Source organism: Protopterus annectens, chromosome 12.part0 (assembly GCF_019279795.1).
Source record: "Protopterus annectens isolate FY-2018-M chromosome 12.part0, PAN1.0, whole genome shotgun sequence".
In the NCBI taxonomy this organism is placed as follows: Eukaryota; Metazoa; Chordata; order Ceratodontiformes; family Protopteridae; genus Protopterus; species Protopterus annectens.
Genome location: NC_056746.1, coordinates 273,896,260 through 273,910,101, shown reverse-complemented (window position 1 = coordinate 273,910,101; position 13,842 = coordinate 273,896,260). Strand labels below are relative to the sequence as shown.

At 39.7% G+C, this 13,842-nt stretch overlaps 2 protein-coding genes across 2 annotated transcripts in view; one reads left to right on the top strand and one right to left on the bottom strand.

Annotated features, from left to right (window-relative positions):
• Positions 1 to 2,913, top strand: part of VASN (vasorin) — a 56,656-nt gene extending 53,743 nt beyond the window's left edge. Inside the window, exon 2 of the mRNA XM_044089333.1 lies at positions 18 to 2,913. Within this exon, the coding sequence (XP_043945268.1) occupies positions 36 to 2,063 (2,028 nt within the window). The 5' untranslated portion in view covers positions 18 to 35 and the 3' untranslated portion in view covers positions 2,064 to 2,913. The remainder of the gene's footprint in view (positions 1 to 17) is intronic.
• LOC122816501 (coronin-7-like) overlaps positions 1 to 13,842 on the bottom strand; it is a 3,324,782-nt gene that overhangs the window by 1,050,325 nt on the left and 2,260,615 nt on the right. The window lies entirely within an intron of this gene.

The window sequence follows — 13,842 nt, the reverse complement described above, 5'->3', positions numbered from 1 at the left end:
TTTGTCTCCTTGAACAGAGCGGAGAGGTGCAGAAGATGATGACGGGCCTACTACCATTTTATACAGTACTACTTCTCCTGGCAGAAGCACTTCCAGCCCATTCTTGCCCTACAGGCTGCATATGTATGGTGGAAAATACCGTGTTCTGTGTTACAAAAAAGGCTGCCCTAATTCCTAATGGTATTCCAGCAGACACAGAGAAGCTCTATCTGTTTGAAGTCGGCATTACAACACTAGATGAACAGGACTTTTTGGGGCTTTCACAACTCCAGTTCCTAGATCTTTCTCAAAATAAAATATCAGACTTGAAGAAGAACATATTTCATCAGCTGCCAAGTCTCCGTAACCTAGACTTATCCTCCAATCAGATTACAGAAATTAGCAATGAAACCTTCAGTGGCCTTCATTTGCTTGAACGTCTCTATTTGGACAACAACAAAATTCAGCATATCCACCCCAGTGCCTTTGATACACTTGAGATGCTTCTTGAACTGAAACTTCAGAATAATCAGCTTCATGTCGTACCTCCCCTCAAACTTCCCAGCCTCCTCCTGCTTGACATAAGTGGTAATAAAATCCCCCTTCTCACACGTGACATATTCCTTTCAGTCAACATTGAGTCGCTTAAAATAGCCGGACTAGGCATTACCTCCCTCGATGAAGATCTTTTTGAAAACCTGAAAAATCTTCATGAATTAGACCTTTCTGACAACCAGTTACAGAATGTGCCAGCTGCCCTTTTAAAGCTTCCCATGCTAACAAAGCTAAATATTTCAAGCAATGGTCAAATCTCCCAGCTGCATGCAACTGATTTCTACAACCTCCATGTCCTTCAAGAGCTAGACATAAGCAATATGAATCTGAAAACAATACCAAGTGACTTTATTTCTGCAATTCCTAATGTCCAGACTCTCACCGCAGCAGGAAACCCATTTAACTGCGTCTGCCAGCTGAGCTGTTTTATAGAGTGGGTCCACATTAATGGTGTGACTCTCAAAAGGCCTGAAGAGACAAGATGTCACTTCCCGCCAATCAGTGCTGGAAAACTTCTGCAAAGTCTCAAGCACAGTGACCTAGGATGTCCAACCACCACCCCTACCACTACTTCAAGCACCACCACCACTTTGAAGCCAGTCATTGTAGTCGTTAGCAGCCAACCGCCTCCAGTTATGCATGCTACTTCATCTGTTACTCTCAAAGCTGACCCCAAGAGGAGAGTTTTAACAACAAGGGCTCCAGCTGATGTCAATATAAAGACCAGTCCAAAGGTGTCTGTCTGTCCAGAGAGCATCTGTCTTCATGGTGGTACCTGTTACCTCGATAGGTATGGCCAGATTCAGTGCATGTGCCCCACCAGTTTTAGTGGTTCATACTGTGAGAGGAAAGTGCAAGTAACTGTTGCTCCGACTACAGCAGAACGTGTAGGTTATCCCCCTCGAATACACCTGAAACGTATCACAAGTTCATCTGTGACAGTTGATCTGCAGAGCTATGTTTACTCAAGATCTCCACTAAGAGGGGTGCGACTTATCTACAGGAATTTGTCTGGTGCTGACAACAGACCTATACTGCTTAGCCTGCCAGCCTCCCTTGCGGAGTACACAGTTCGTGCCTTGATACCAAATTCTACATACTACATTTGCTTAGAACCACTTGGTGAGATGGATCCCAAGGAAGAAGCCTGTGCAATGGCACAAACTGAGTCCATAGAAGGCCCTGAGCCATACCATACAGAAATTCCATCAGATGACAACACTTTAGCGCTGATACTTGTGCCATCCTTGACCGCAGGTCTCTTGGTAGTTGTGGCTGCATTGGCAGCCACCTGGTACTACTGGAACAGACATAGCAAGAAGCACATGAAGAATGGAGCAGCAGGCCCAACCCCCCTAGAACTGAGAACGTGCCTTGACAATGGGGAGTTGCCAAGCCAAAGTCCTGTATCCTATGACAAGGCAGCATCACCAACAGGGGCAGGGACTTCAGAATGTGAAATACTGCTAATGCAGCAATCCTGCCCTACGAACAATAACTGTACCAGTCTGAAACCCTCTTACTTCTGAGGAAGAGCAAATGGTCCAAAAGACTTATTTCAATGGAAGGATAAATTGTCTAGGTGCTGATGATGGTTCATTCTAGAACTGTTTCTAGTGAGTTCAGTAATGGAGGCTCACAGTAAGAATGAGGTCACAGTGCCACCAGAAAGGATGAACTACTTCCACAGCCTCCACAGAGCAAGGGGGCCGCCTTTGCAAATACTCATGACACTGATTTTCAGTGCAAAGAAAATACATTACTCAAGTGCTGTGAGTCTGAACTATATTCATGGGTCTGTGCCAAAGGGAAACCATCCGCTGGTGCTGTACAAGAGACATGAAGCAACAGCGTAGGAAGCATCACCTAGCCACACAATGTAAAAAAGATCTACAGTGAACAAAACTTTGTGTATATTCTGGATATTTATATTTTGTGCTTTTTTATTACTGTCTTGCACCTCATCAGAAATGAGGTGGGACTCCAGAACTGGAATGCAAAAATATGTGACTGAGCATATTTAATAAGTGATTATCTCCCATTTCTGTTGGGAGGCCAATTTTGTAAATGCAAATTCATGTACTGCTGTGTATAAAGGACAAAGCTTTTGTATAAAAAATGCTGTATGTCACTCATTTCTTTGAAAAGTAACATTCAGGTGTCCTGAGCTCAACTGTAATATGTGAGGTATAAATCTTAGTACTACCAGTTTTATGCAATACAAGAAGAGAATAGCTGCTCATCTGGCAACAGACTGTCGTTCAGTTGAGTGTTAAAACTGAGGTCTTGACTTTTCAGCATACATACTGTCATTGTGGATTGCAGGTTTCTGAGAATGGAAGTATTCCCAGTGAAGTAACCTAAGCTCTACTACTGCTAAAATATCCACTATCCTGTTTAATCAAGAAGGTGTACCTAAACAAATGTGCATCTCACTAGAAGGTAGCAAGTCGAACCGTTTTTTTTTTTTTTTTTTTTTTTTTTATGTAATTATTTCTCCTCCTAATGCTCACAGTTTGATTCCATGCTGCTATTCCCAGAGTTCCACAGTTTATTCATGTCTTGCAGCTTATGGAGGCAGATACACTACTGCTGGCTTTTATTGCCCATGGAGGTCACAGAGGTTGTGGAGTTTTTCTCCAGCTTTCAGTCTTACAGATTCTTGGCTGAGTGTACAGCTAGGTTTAACTGTCAGCCTTCAGGAGCCACCTGGTGGTCAATGTGTGGGGTCGCAGATAATGCCCCTGCACCTAGGAAAGGGGTTCAGGTGTGCATTAGGAGCACACCTACTGTAGACAGTGGGGTCTGCAGACTGATTAAGCAACAACTGGGCATATTCTTTTGTAGTTTGCATTGATGGAAAGGCAGGACGTTTATACTACAACTGACTTTCCCACTTCCTACAGTCAGCAGTGAAGGACAGCGTGAAATTTATCCTAAATGTCACCTAGTCATGTAGACACTTTGTTGACAAAGGAATCTAAATGTGATGCTAGTGTGTCATTTCATGCACAAATGGTCAAACAGACATGTTTGCTGGAGGGAGCAATACACAGAGTGCATACTCACAGAAATGCCAATGGTAAAGGTCAGTACAAAGGCACATAATATGCAAGTAGTCCTGACAGTGTAGGTGTGGATAGTTAACTGAACTAGGGTTGCCACCTTTGCAAATGCCTAAAGTGGGACATTTTTGTAGAAACATGAGATTTTGCAGGACAAAACATACCCATGGCAAGTGCAAAGGAGAGAACTTCACTTTTTTTGCCAAAGTAAAAGCTTATTCTTGTAGCATTTGAATTGCTTATGCTACCTCACATAACATTCAGGTGTTTCAGATACAAAATAACTGTTTTATGCAACTTTTAAAGAAAACTTAGGAAATATTTTTTGTCTTAAAATCTCAGGACATTTGCCATGTTTTATATTTTTTTCACTGGACATAACTGGGACCGTCTCTCGCAAAGAGGGATAGGTGGTAACCCTAAACTGAACAGACACCTGAAGGAAAACAGCAAACAAAGTAGTAGTAAGGACACAGAAGGTACAAGAAAAGTCAAGCCAGACAGGCGTGCATATGTCAAGCCAGACAGGCGTGCATATGTCAAGCTAGACAGGCGTGCATATGTCTACACTGTACTAAGGACCTGAAGACTAAACCAAACGGCTGCTGTTCAGCACATGCATCTCAACCTCTTAGCAGAAGAATTTTGGGCACAGCCAAAACATAAAGGGGTGACAAAGGCCCATAATCAGGGACACACTTTAAATATTGCTCTTACAAAACCTGTTATTGCAGAAATATATTATGTTTATATTAGTTTGCATTGATATATCTGTAAATTGACTGCAATTCTTAATGATTTGCCAGAAAACAAGAATTTTTCATGAGGGACAGACCAAAAATGTGAGGCAAAAATCTTTACATTCTGTGAAATTCTGAGCAGTTAAAAGGGGTTTCAGCATGAAGTCTTCCTTCTCTGCTTTGCTTGGCTTAAGGTTATTCCTTATTTTTATTACCAGGACAGGAAAGACTCACAATTGCAATTGTTTTCCTATGTACCTGAGAATACAGATTCCATTTTTCACAAGCAGTACTACCCAAACATATCTTATTGTAGACATAGGAGAAATAAATTGACTTGGCTCTTTACAAACACCATAAAACTACTTCAGGTCATAAGAAGAAAACTTGTGTTACATGTGCAGAGTCTTGTACTGGAGGAAGAGGCCAGACCTCTTACAAAGCCAAACACAGCTGACTACTTTAGGTGTGGTGGGATTAGTTAGAAGCAAACTGTGTCAGATGTGCCAACCAGCGTTTTCCTGCTCTTATATTTTTTAATCTGTGCAAAGGTCTTGATGTAATTGCATCTGCTGCCCTCCTGGTGATGACAGTTCCCTCTTGATGCAGAACAGTCCCTATTTGGGCAGTTGCATCCTGACAAAAAATATGAAAAAATTACAAATGTCCTGAGAATTTAGGATAAAAATATTTCCTAAGTTTCCTGTAAAAGTTGCATGAAGCAGTTATTGTGCATTTAAAATACTTAACATGATATACAACAATATAAACAACTCAAAATTTATAAGGCCGAGCTCTTATTTTGAAAATAAAGTGAACTCCCTTGCAGTAGGTGTGTACATGGTTAGCCTACAAAATATCACTTATCCATGTCTCACTGCTGGTATCTGAAAATGTGTCAGGCAGTCATAGGTGATGAGGGGCACAACCTGCTCACCACTTCTCTACAGCTGCACAGTTATTCTAGGTCTCGGTTATTCTATCTTCCTCATCTGTCCAGTAACTGCAGAAATGTTGTCAAAGGCCAGTTGGGTGTGGAAAATTCAGAATGCTAAGGAAACACAGCATTAGATTGTTTATCTGTAGAGATATTTACCTGTTGTAACTGTAAAGGATGAAAAAAAAATGAGAATGTGTTGGTGATGTGACATATTTACAGGCTTCTAGAATCATTCTTGTTTCACCATCTTGCACCAGAGTCACTTTTTGATAAGCATATCCAGGTCCGGGCCATGTACCCCCTTCCCATCATGCCCTAGGCTGAGCACACATACTCACTTAGCTTGAGGAGGCAGAGATTCCATGGTTATGGCAGCAACATCCCAGATAACTAAAGTTTAACCTGCAAAAAAATCCTTCTGTAGGGTGAGTGACTTAATACAACACAAGTATCCCACCTGAGCTACAAGCACTGTAGTTAGTGTTAATGGGCTCCTGTACAGCCAATGTGAGTAAACATATGTCTGTCAGACCCAAGTACTTCATTTAGGTCACCCTAAGTAAATCTTCTCAATACTAGCAGTATTTGTTGAAACATGACCTGCAGCAAATACCCTGGTGAAAATACTTAATTACCTACTTGTCCGCTCATTTAATCAAGAAAAAAAGACTCTCTTTTTTTTAAAGACTGTTCTTTTAAAGTGCGTTTCTTACTCTTGGGTTTTTGGAAAAAGTGGTAGCAAGGTCTGACTAAGAAGAAGCTGTAAAAAGCCTGTTGGATCCAGGGCCAATGTCAGATGTCCTTCTGGCTGGAAAGAGTATGGGAACTATTCATTATTTCAGACAAGAAGTGTAATGTTTCAATCTGGAGTCCTGCAGTAGCAATGCAGCCTGAAGAACAAGGCCCTATTGTAATCATCTGTTCATTTTTTTCTTTTTTTAAATCAGAATCTGTCATTTTACAAAATTGTATAAGCAAATATTTTCACTACAAGACTTGTATATTTTCCAATCCTACAATCAATTCGGTGTTTTGTCAAGGACAATGTTTCCATCCAGCAAAAGCAGGTTTCTGCTAAGTGCAACACCCCCTGCAGCATCAAAGTCCTTTTCTCACTTGGTTGGCTATTTTGGGCTTTTCCCCAAGGACTTGTGTGGGTGGTAGGATAAACGTCCCTTCTCTGGTGTGCTTAATGCTCTGTTCAGGAGCGTATACACATGGAATTAGTGTGAACACTAGAAGGAGAGCAAAGGTTAATTCGAAACATGCTCACAATACTAAAAAATCAAACTTGCGCATTTCCAAAGAAACTGATAAATTCAGCTAACTTGTCAGGATGTCTTTATGGAGACTTCACAAAAAAGCAAACAATGTATGTGGGCTTCAAGGATACAGTGTAATTGAGAATAACATCTTTCTAGTATGTACAGTGGTCATTTGAAAGTATTTCTGCTTAAAATACAATACAAAAATATTACATGGTTTACAGAACAAGATTCTCAAAATATCTATGTAGACAAGATGGGTACCAGAAATTCAGACAGAACAGGAACTTTAGAACACCTGACAAGTGGAATTAAATATGAACTAACTCTCAAGTGTAGTCTTTGTCCAAATGACATGCTATGACGATAATGTTCTACTAATCTAGACACCTTTGTCTACATGCCATTTAGATGACCAGCGCTCTCTGCACCAGTATAATTAAGAAAATGCTTGCAGCTAATACTGTCTTGACAATTTTAGTGGACAAGACTGAAGTTATGAGTGGCCAACTTCATCTTGTAGACCTGTGTTTGATTCCCTCAAACACCATTTGCAAATAGCCTGTAACTGTGAGAGTACTTAGTTAAAAGAAAAGAACACCTACTGTGGCTATAAAAGTGTACATACCCCTGTTAAAATGCCAGGTTTTTGTGATATAAAAAAATGAGTACACAATAAATAATTTCAAAACTTTTCCCACCTTTAATGTGACCTATAACTTGTACAATTCAATTGAAAAACAAACAAATCTGTTAGGGGAATATATTAAAAAAAAAACATACAATAAGCTTTTTGCACAAGTGTGCACACCCTTAAACTAATACTTTGTTGAAGCACCTTTTGGTTTAATTACAGCATTCAGTCTTCTTGTGTACACATCTACCATCAATTAAAGAGACTCTAATTAAACCAAAATAAAGTTCAGCTGTCCTAGTAGGATTTTCCTGACATTTACTCAGTTGCCTGTTACAGCAAAAGGCATGGTTCGCAGACAGCTTACAAAGCATCAAAGGGATCTCATTGTTGAAAGGTATCAGTCAGGAGAAGGGTACAAAAAAATTTCCACAGCATTGGATATACCATGGAACACAGTGAAGACAGTAAAAAGTGGAGAAAATATGGGATAACAGTGATGTTGCAAAGAACTGGACTTCTCTCCAAAATTGATGAAAAGACAGTACAAAAACTGGCCAGGGAGGCTGGCAAAAGACCTACAGCAACACTGAAGGAGCTGCAGGAATTTTTAGCAAGTACTTGTTGTGTACTACATGTGACAACAGTCTCCCGTATTCTCCATATCTTTGGTGTATGGGGTGGGGTTGCAAGATAGAAGCCTTTTCTTACACAGAAAAACATCCAGGCCCAGCTAAAATTTGCAAAACAATATATCAAGTCTCCCAAAAGCATGTGGGAAAATGTGTTATTGTCTGATGAGACCAAGGTTGATCTTTTTGGCCACAATTCCAAACGGTATATTTGGCACAAAAACAACACTTCGCAACACCAAAAGAACACCATCCCCACGGTGAGGCATGGTGGTGGCAGTGTCATGCTTTGGGGTTGCTTTTCTTCAGCTGGAACTGAGGCTTTAGTCAAGGTGGAGGGAATTATGAACAGTTCCAAATACCAGTAACTTTTGGCCCAAAACCTTCAGGTGTCTGCTAGAAAGCTGAAGATGAAGAGGAATTTCACCTTTCAACACGACAATGACCCCAAGCATGTAACCAAATCAACAAAAGAATGGCTTCACCAGAAGAAAATGAAAGTTTTGGAATGGCCCAGCCAGAGCCCAGACCTAAATCCAATAGAAAATCAGTGGGGTGACCTGAAGAAGGCTGTGCACAAGAGATGTCTTCACAATCTGACAGATTTGGAGCGCTTTTGCAAGGAAGAGTGGGCAAATGTTGCCAAGAAAAGATGTGCCATGCTGATACTCCTATCCAAGAAGACTGAATACTGTAATTAAATCAAAAGGTGCTTCAAAAAATTATTAGTTTAAGGGCGTGCACACTTATGCAACCAGCTTATTGTATGTTTTTTTATTTTTTGAACAGATTTGTTTTTCAATTGAATTGTACAGGTTATAGGTCACATTAAAGGGGGAAAAGTTTTGAAATGAGTTATTGTGGTCTCATTTTTTTATATCACAAAAACCTGGCATTTTAACAGGGGTGTGTACACTTTTTAAATCCACTGTACACCTGTGTCTTGGTAATAACATAAGGCAGTACTCCCCCAAACCACTTTTTTCTTCTGTCCTTTGACCAGCTATGTTACTCCCCCCCCCCCCCATTTCTGACTGAACTAATCCATATACTGTCATAATTCTCCTTACCATATTTTTATAGTACAGGACCCTACTCATTTGGGAAGATCACAGTTATGGCAACATAACTATAGCCAGGGAATTGTTATGGCTAGGCTTGTATAGGCCCTAGGGCCGATAGCCTAGTACCAACCTATGAACCTATATGGCAGGCTAACCAGTCGGCATTTGTCCAGGCAGGAGGCTTCTCTCCGATTTTGTTAATGAAGCAAGCATGAAACTGCAGCTTTACAGGATGTATGTACTTTTGGCATCAACTGTAGGATTCTGATGATTGTGTCTCCTCCCCACAAACCAGCACTGCTTCCTCTTTCCCACTCTCCACAAGAAGACAATCAAATGCTGGGTTCAGTCCCCAACAACTACACTAGCAAATGCACCAACTCACTGAACCATCTACTCAACCGTCATTGCTCCTGAATCTGGACTGTACGAACTGCAGGCAAGACAGTATTTTGTACAAGTCGACCATTTCTTGTCAATCTAACCTGTCCGCTACTGTTAACCCAGTAGTTTGCCAAGGGCAGGAATCCACTAGCCCTTACTCGTAGGGATCAATCATATAGCCCTATAGGGCTCAATCACAGTGCTATGTTAAGCTGTTAAGAAGCTGCAATGATTTCTAGCTATGTCAGGAAACCTATCACATGCTATGGTAAACACTGGAGAGTAGCAGAACAAAGTATACAGACAACCAGTCAAGTACTAGTGCCCTACCTGATATGTTTACCTCTGACTTTTTAATCAGTGCATACATGAGAGTACTCTATCTTTAAGAACATGTAAATGCCTATTTACATTCAAGATCCATCTTTAAAACTCCGGAGAAGTACTGTTAGAGAGAGTAACCAATGACTTGTATTCAGGAAGTGTTATGGCTTAAAGTTGCAGGTAGTGACCTTTTAGAAGTTTTAAGTCTGACATTTCAAATACAGAGCGGGTGTCAAATCTTTAATATTTGTGTGACATGTTAAGGAAAAGTTTGTTTGCAAATAGTATAAAACTGGTATATGGTGTGAGTGAGGAAACGGCATGATTCCTTTCTGCAAAGTTTTGTAAGTTTCACTTTGAATTCAGCTGAAGCTATAACACACAAGAATTTAACCCTGTTCCAGAAAACGAAGAGACAGGTGTATTCTGCAAGATTGAAGATCAATCAAGGGAAAATGAAAAGGAACATTCAACTTTGGACAATGCGATGCATGCCTTAGGTAGCATCCCAACAAAGTTCTCAAAACACCATGAAAAAATTAAAAAGCACAAAACAAGCATAGGGACACATGCAAAGAATCTGGTGATAGATTAGTACTGTTGGACACACCCATTCTGAGCACCAGATACATTCCTGATGGCAAATATTCAGCAGCCTTCATGAGCTTATCTGTCGCTAGAGCTTACTTGTGTACTTATTGGCTCACCTTACGTATTCATTAACATACCCCCCCCTCGCACTGATGTACGTGTCCCTATTTATCTTTTCCTCATTTAACCTGGCAAATAGCTTGCCCATTAGATCCTTTTTAGCCATTCCTCAGTCCAATAGGGCAAGATAAAACATGTAATACACCAAGTAAATTCTATGAAATATATTAAACAATTATTTGACATCAATAAGTTTGTAAATAATAATAGATCAATAATACATGTGCAAACATGCCAAAAAAACTATTAAAAAAATAAGAGAAACTGTATGGACAGTATTTCTATGTTGTGTGTATATATATATATATATATATATATATATATATATATATATATATAGATAGCAGACTGCTTTAAGCGGTTATTTTTTAACTTTGATTTAAACAGTTCTACAAGAGCTGCTTTTCTAATAATATAACTGGGGAAGTGAGTTCAGCTATCAAGTCCAAGTGCTGGGAGAGCTTATTCCCTTGTTGAGGTTTTGTAATGGAGCCTGAAGAGTGCTACTGATCCACAGAATGCATCCTTGATGATGTATGTTTTTTGCCTAACAAATCATTTGTTTTTTTTTTAATGGAAAGCATTGGCCAAGTCTGGTTATTTTAAATAATTGCAATTTGAACAGTAAAGTCGCCAGGCTCTGTAGAGGTAGCTAAGTGAAACATTCAAATGGGCGAAAATGACAGATGTCAGCCAAAAGGACACATTTGCAGATTTTACCAATTGCTCTTTGTAGTTTGTGGGTGTTTCCGCCTGAAAAGATATTATAGGGCGGCCATATTCCAGTTTTGGTATGGGCACATTTCTAGCTAATGAACATTGGGCTGTGGAAGACAGAAGGTGTGATGTTCTGTTGAACATTTTTAGTCCACCAACACGTTGTTTACAGTTCTGTCTATGTTTGCTGAACATTAGTCTGCAGTTTAATGTTAATCCCAGATGCATTTATTCAGTAACGTGAGGTAAGAAATTGCTATCCTTTTCTTTAATTTACATAGGTTATGTTTGGATCATTTTTTGTGTAGTGGTAAATGACTTGATATTGGACTTTAATTAATCCAGTAAGCTGTTCTGCATCCAGTTGCAGAAGTTGGTAAAATTATGTTGGATGTCAGTGGGATAAAAGCTGGATTCTAGGAGCAGTAAATTGTCAGTGTACATAACTACAGTTACATTAGGAGTATCCCAGGTGAGATAAGTTATACAGGGAGAGAATAACAAAGCACGCAGGACACATCCTTGTGGAACTCCTATGTTAAGGGGGCCCGTCTCTGAGAAAGTGTTGTTGGAGGAGACTTGAAAGGTTCTGTGTTTCAGGTAAATTTGGATCTATACAGGGGATCCAAAATTAAGTTTAGTGAGTTTATGTAAAAGTGGTGTATAGCTGACTATTTCAAAGGCTCTGAGCAGGGGAGTTGCTCATGTTATTAAAGATGGCGTCTGACACTGCATATAATGAATTCATTGTGCTCGATGCATTATAGATTCCATACTGTGTGTCACACATCAGATTGTATTTAAGTGGTCAAAAACATGCTTATGTAGTAGTTTTTCAAATCTCAGTTAAATACTCAACTGGCCTTTTCTGATTCCACTGCTTCTACAGGAGGATTACTTAATGTGCTTACTTCTTTGTGGAAAAATGTGTCTTTGCACTTTTTCTGTACCACACAGGTAAAACAGACAAGGTTAAGAAAACAAGTAAGAGCAGTGGCTCCAGGTTACAGAAAACTGGCGGATGAGATGGCTACTTTTTATCTTGTGTGGGATTAGATTATGGCAGTCTACCAGAAACACTTACTTCCAAACGCTATGTAACAGATTACCTCTAAGTCCTAGTTAACCTATCAAGCTACTTCCTGTATACCTAATGTACCCGGAAAAGGCTCCCTTACAACTGTCCCATGATTTTTTTTTTTTTTGGTTTGCTCCATTAACTCTAAGTAAGGTTATTTCCAGCCACTACTACAATATGTCTAATGTAATACGTTATCTATGCATGTCCTTCAAAGAAGTACACTTTGCCTTTTATGAAGTCATAAGGGCCATTTTACAGATATTTTAAAACTCGTCTTGGTGCCTTACAGAATGTGCCTCCCACTCCAGTCTTTTGTATGGTAAGCTCCGTTTATATTGAAGTCCCTTGTTCTGTTTTGTAAATGTTTAATTTGAGCCATCAAACCTGCATTTTACTTATAGAATCAGCGCCCCATGATTTTTGTTAGCTTATGAAGGGGGTCTATGTTAAATATTCGAACATCCAAAATGTCGAACATTACATGGTCAAGACCAAATGTTCCACATTTGGATGTTTGAATATTAAATAATAAAAAAAATAAAACAAGAAAAACACACCTTGACAGTGTGAGCAGGGAGGCTGTGCCTCCCACACCCCCCTACTTCAATATACCAACTCAGAGACCGCACTTCAGTGCAGAAAAGGTAAATTCTCCCTATTTGCACTGTACCGCGCCATTGAAATTCAATCTTCGAACACTTGAAATTTCGAATGTTTGGTCTCGACCATGTAACATTTGAAATTTTAAGCGTTCGAAGAACTGACATAGACCCTGTGAAGGAATGACATTCTATAGTCTCCCCATATTCTACATCGGTCATCAAAAGAAATGCAAATTCGTCAGGCATGACCTTTGCAGAGCATGCTGCTAGAGCATCAAATGCTCTAATAGGCATTAAATAAATGAACTATTTCTGTAAAGATTTAGTCTTTTTAAAACCCTTTTTTTCCCCGAAGGACACAACTTCACATATTTGTACCTTATGGCAGGGTTTAATCAGGTCATACATTACAAAAGAAACTTACTTAAAAAAAATTGTCATACTGTTTGCCTCCAGTATACATTTCCATTTACCTTTTCATCCTAGTTACATACTATATACTAAGCCAAATTAATCAGAAGAAATGCTGAGGTAATGAAGATCACAAAATAATGCCAAAGTCATTCTGAGAAGTAACTGTACCACTCTCTATGAAAGAGGAGTTTGGCCAAATCGAGTGCATACAGTGCAGCTCCATGTATTTATCTAATGAAACACACTGTATAAGGGAAATGTTGAAGGCTAGAAAATATCTGGGCTACAAGATCAACCTAGGACTAAGGCCAGCAGCTGCTTCCTATATTCCAGATTTGAGTTCCTAGGCCTCCATTTGCCTACCAACTCTCAACAAGTCACTTAACCAGACAACACCCTGCAGTATGTAGGAAATTGGGAAAAGTCCTCTTGATTGTGTGCTTGGTCAGCTTACCTAGTAATTACCTATGAACCTAAATATATAGACCAGTGGTGTGTGTGGATCTTTTTGAAATACTGTCTAGAATATATAGTCTGTGAAGCTAAAACCAGGTCATATAATCTGCTTCATCATCATAATCATCTTTCGGCTGTTCCCATTAGGAGTCGCCACAGTGGATCATCTGTTTTCAATTCTTCCTGTCCTCTGCTTCTTGCTCTGTCACACCAACCACCTGCATGTCCTCTCTCACCACGTCCATAAACCTTATCTTAGGCCTTCCTCTTTTCCTGTTA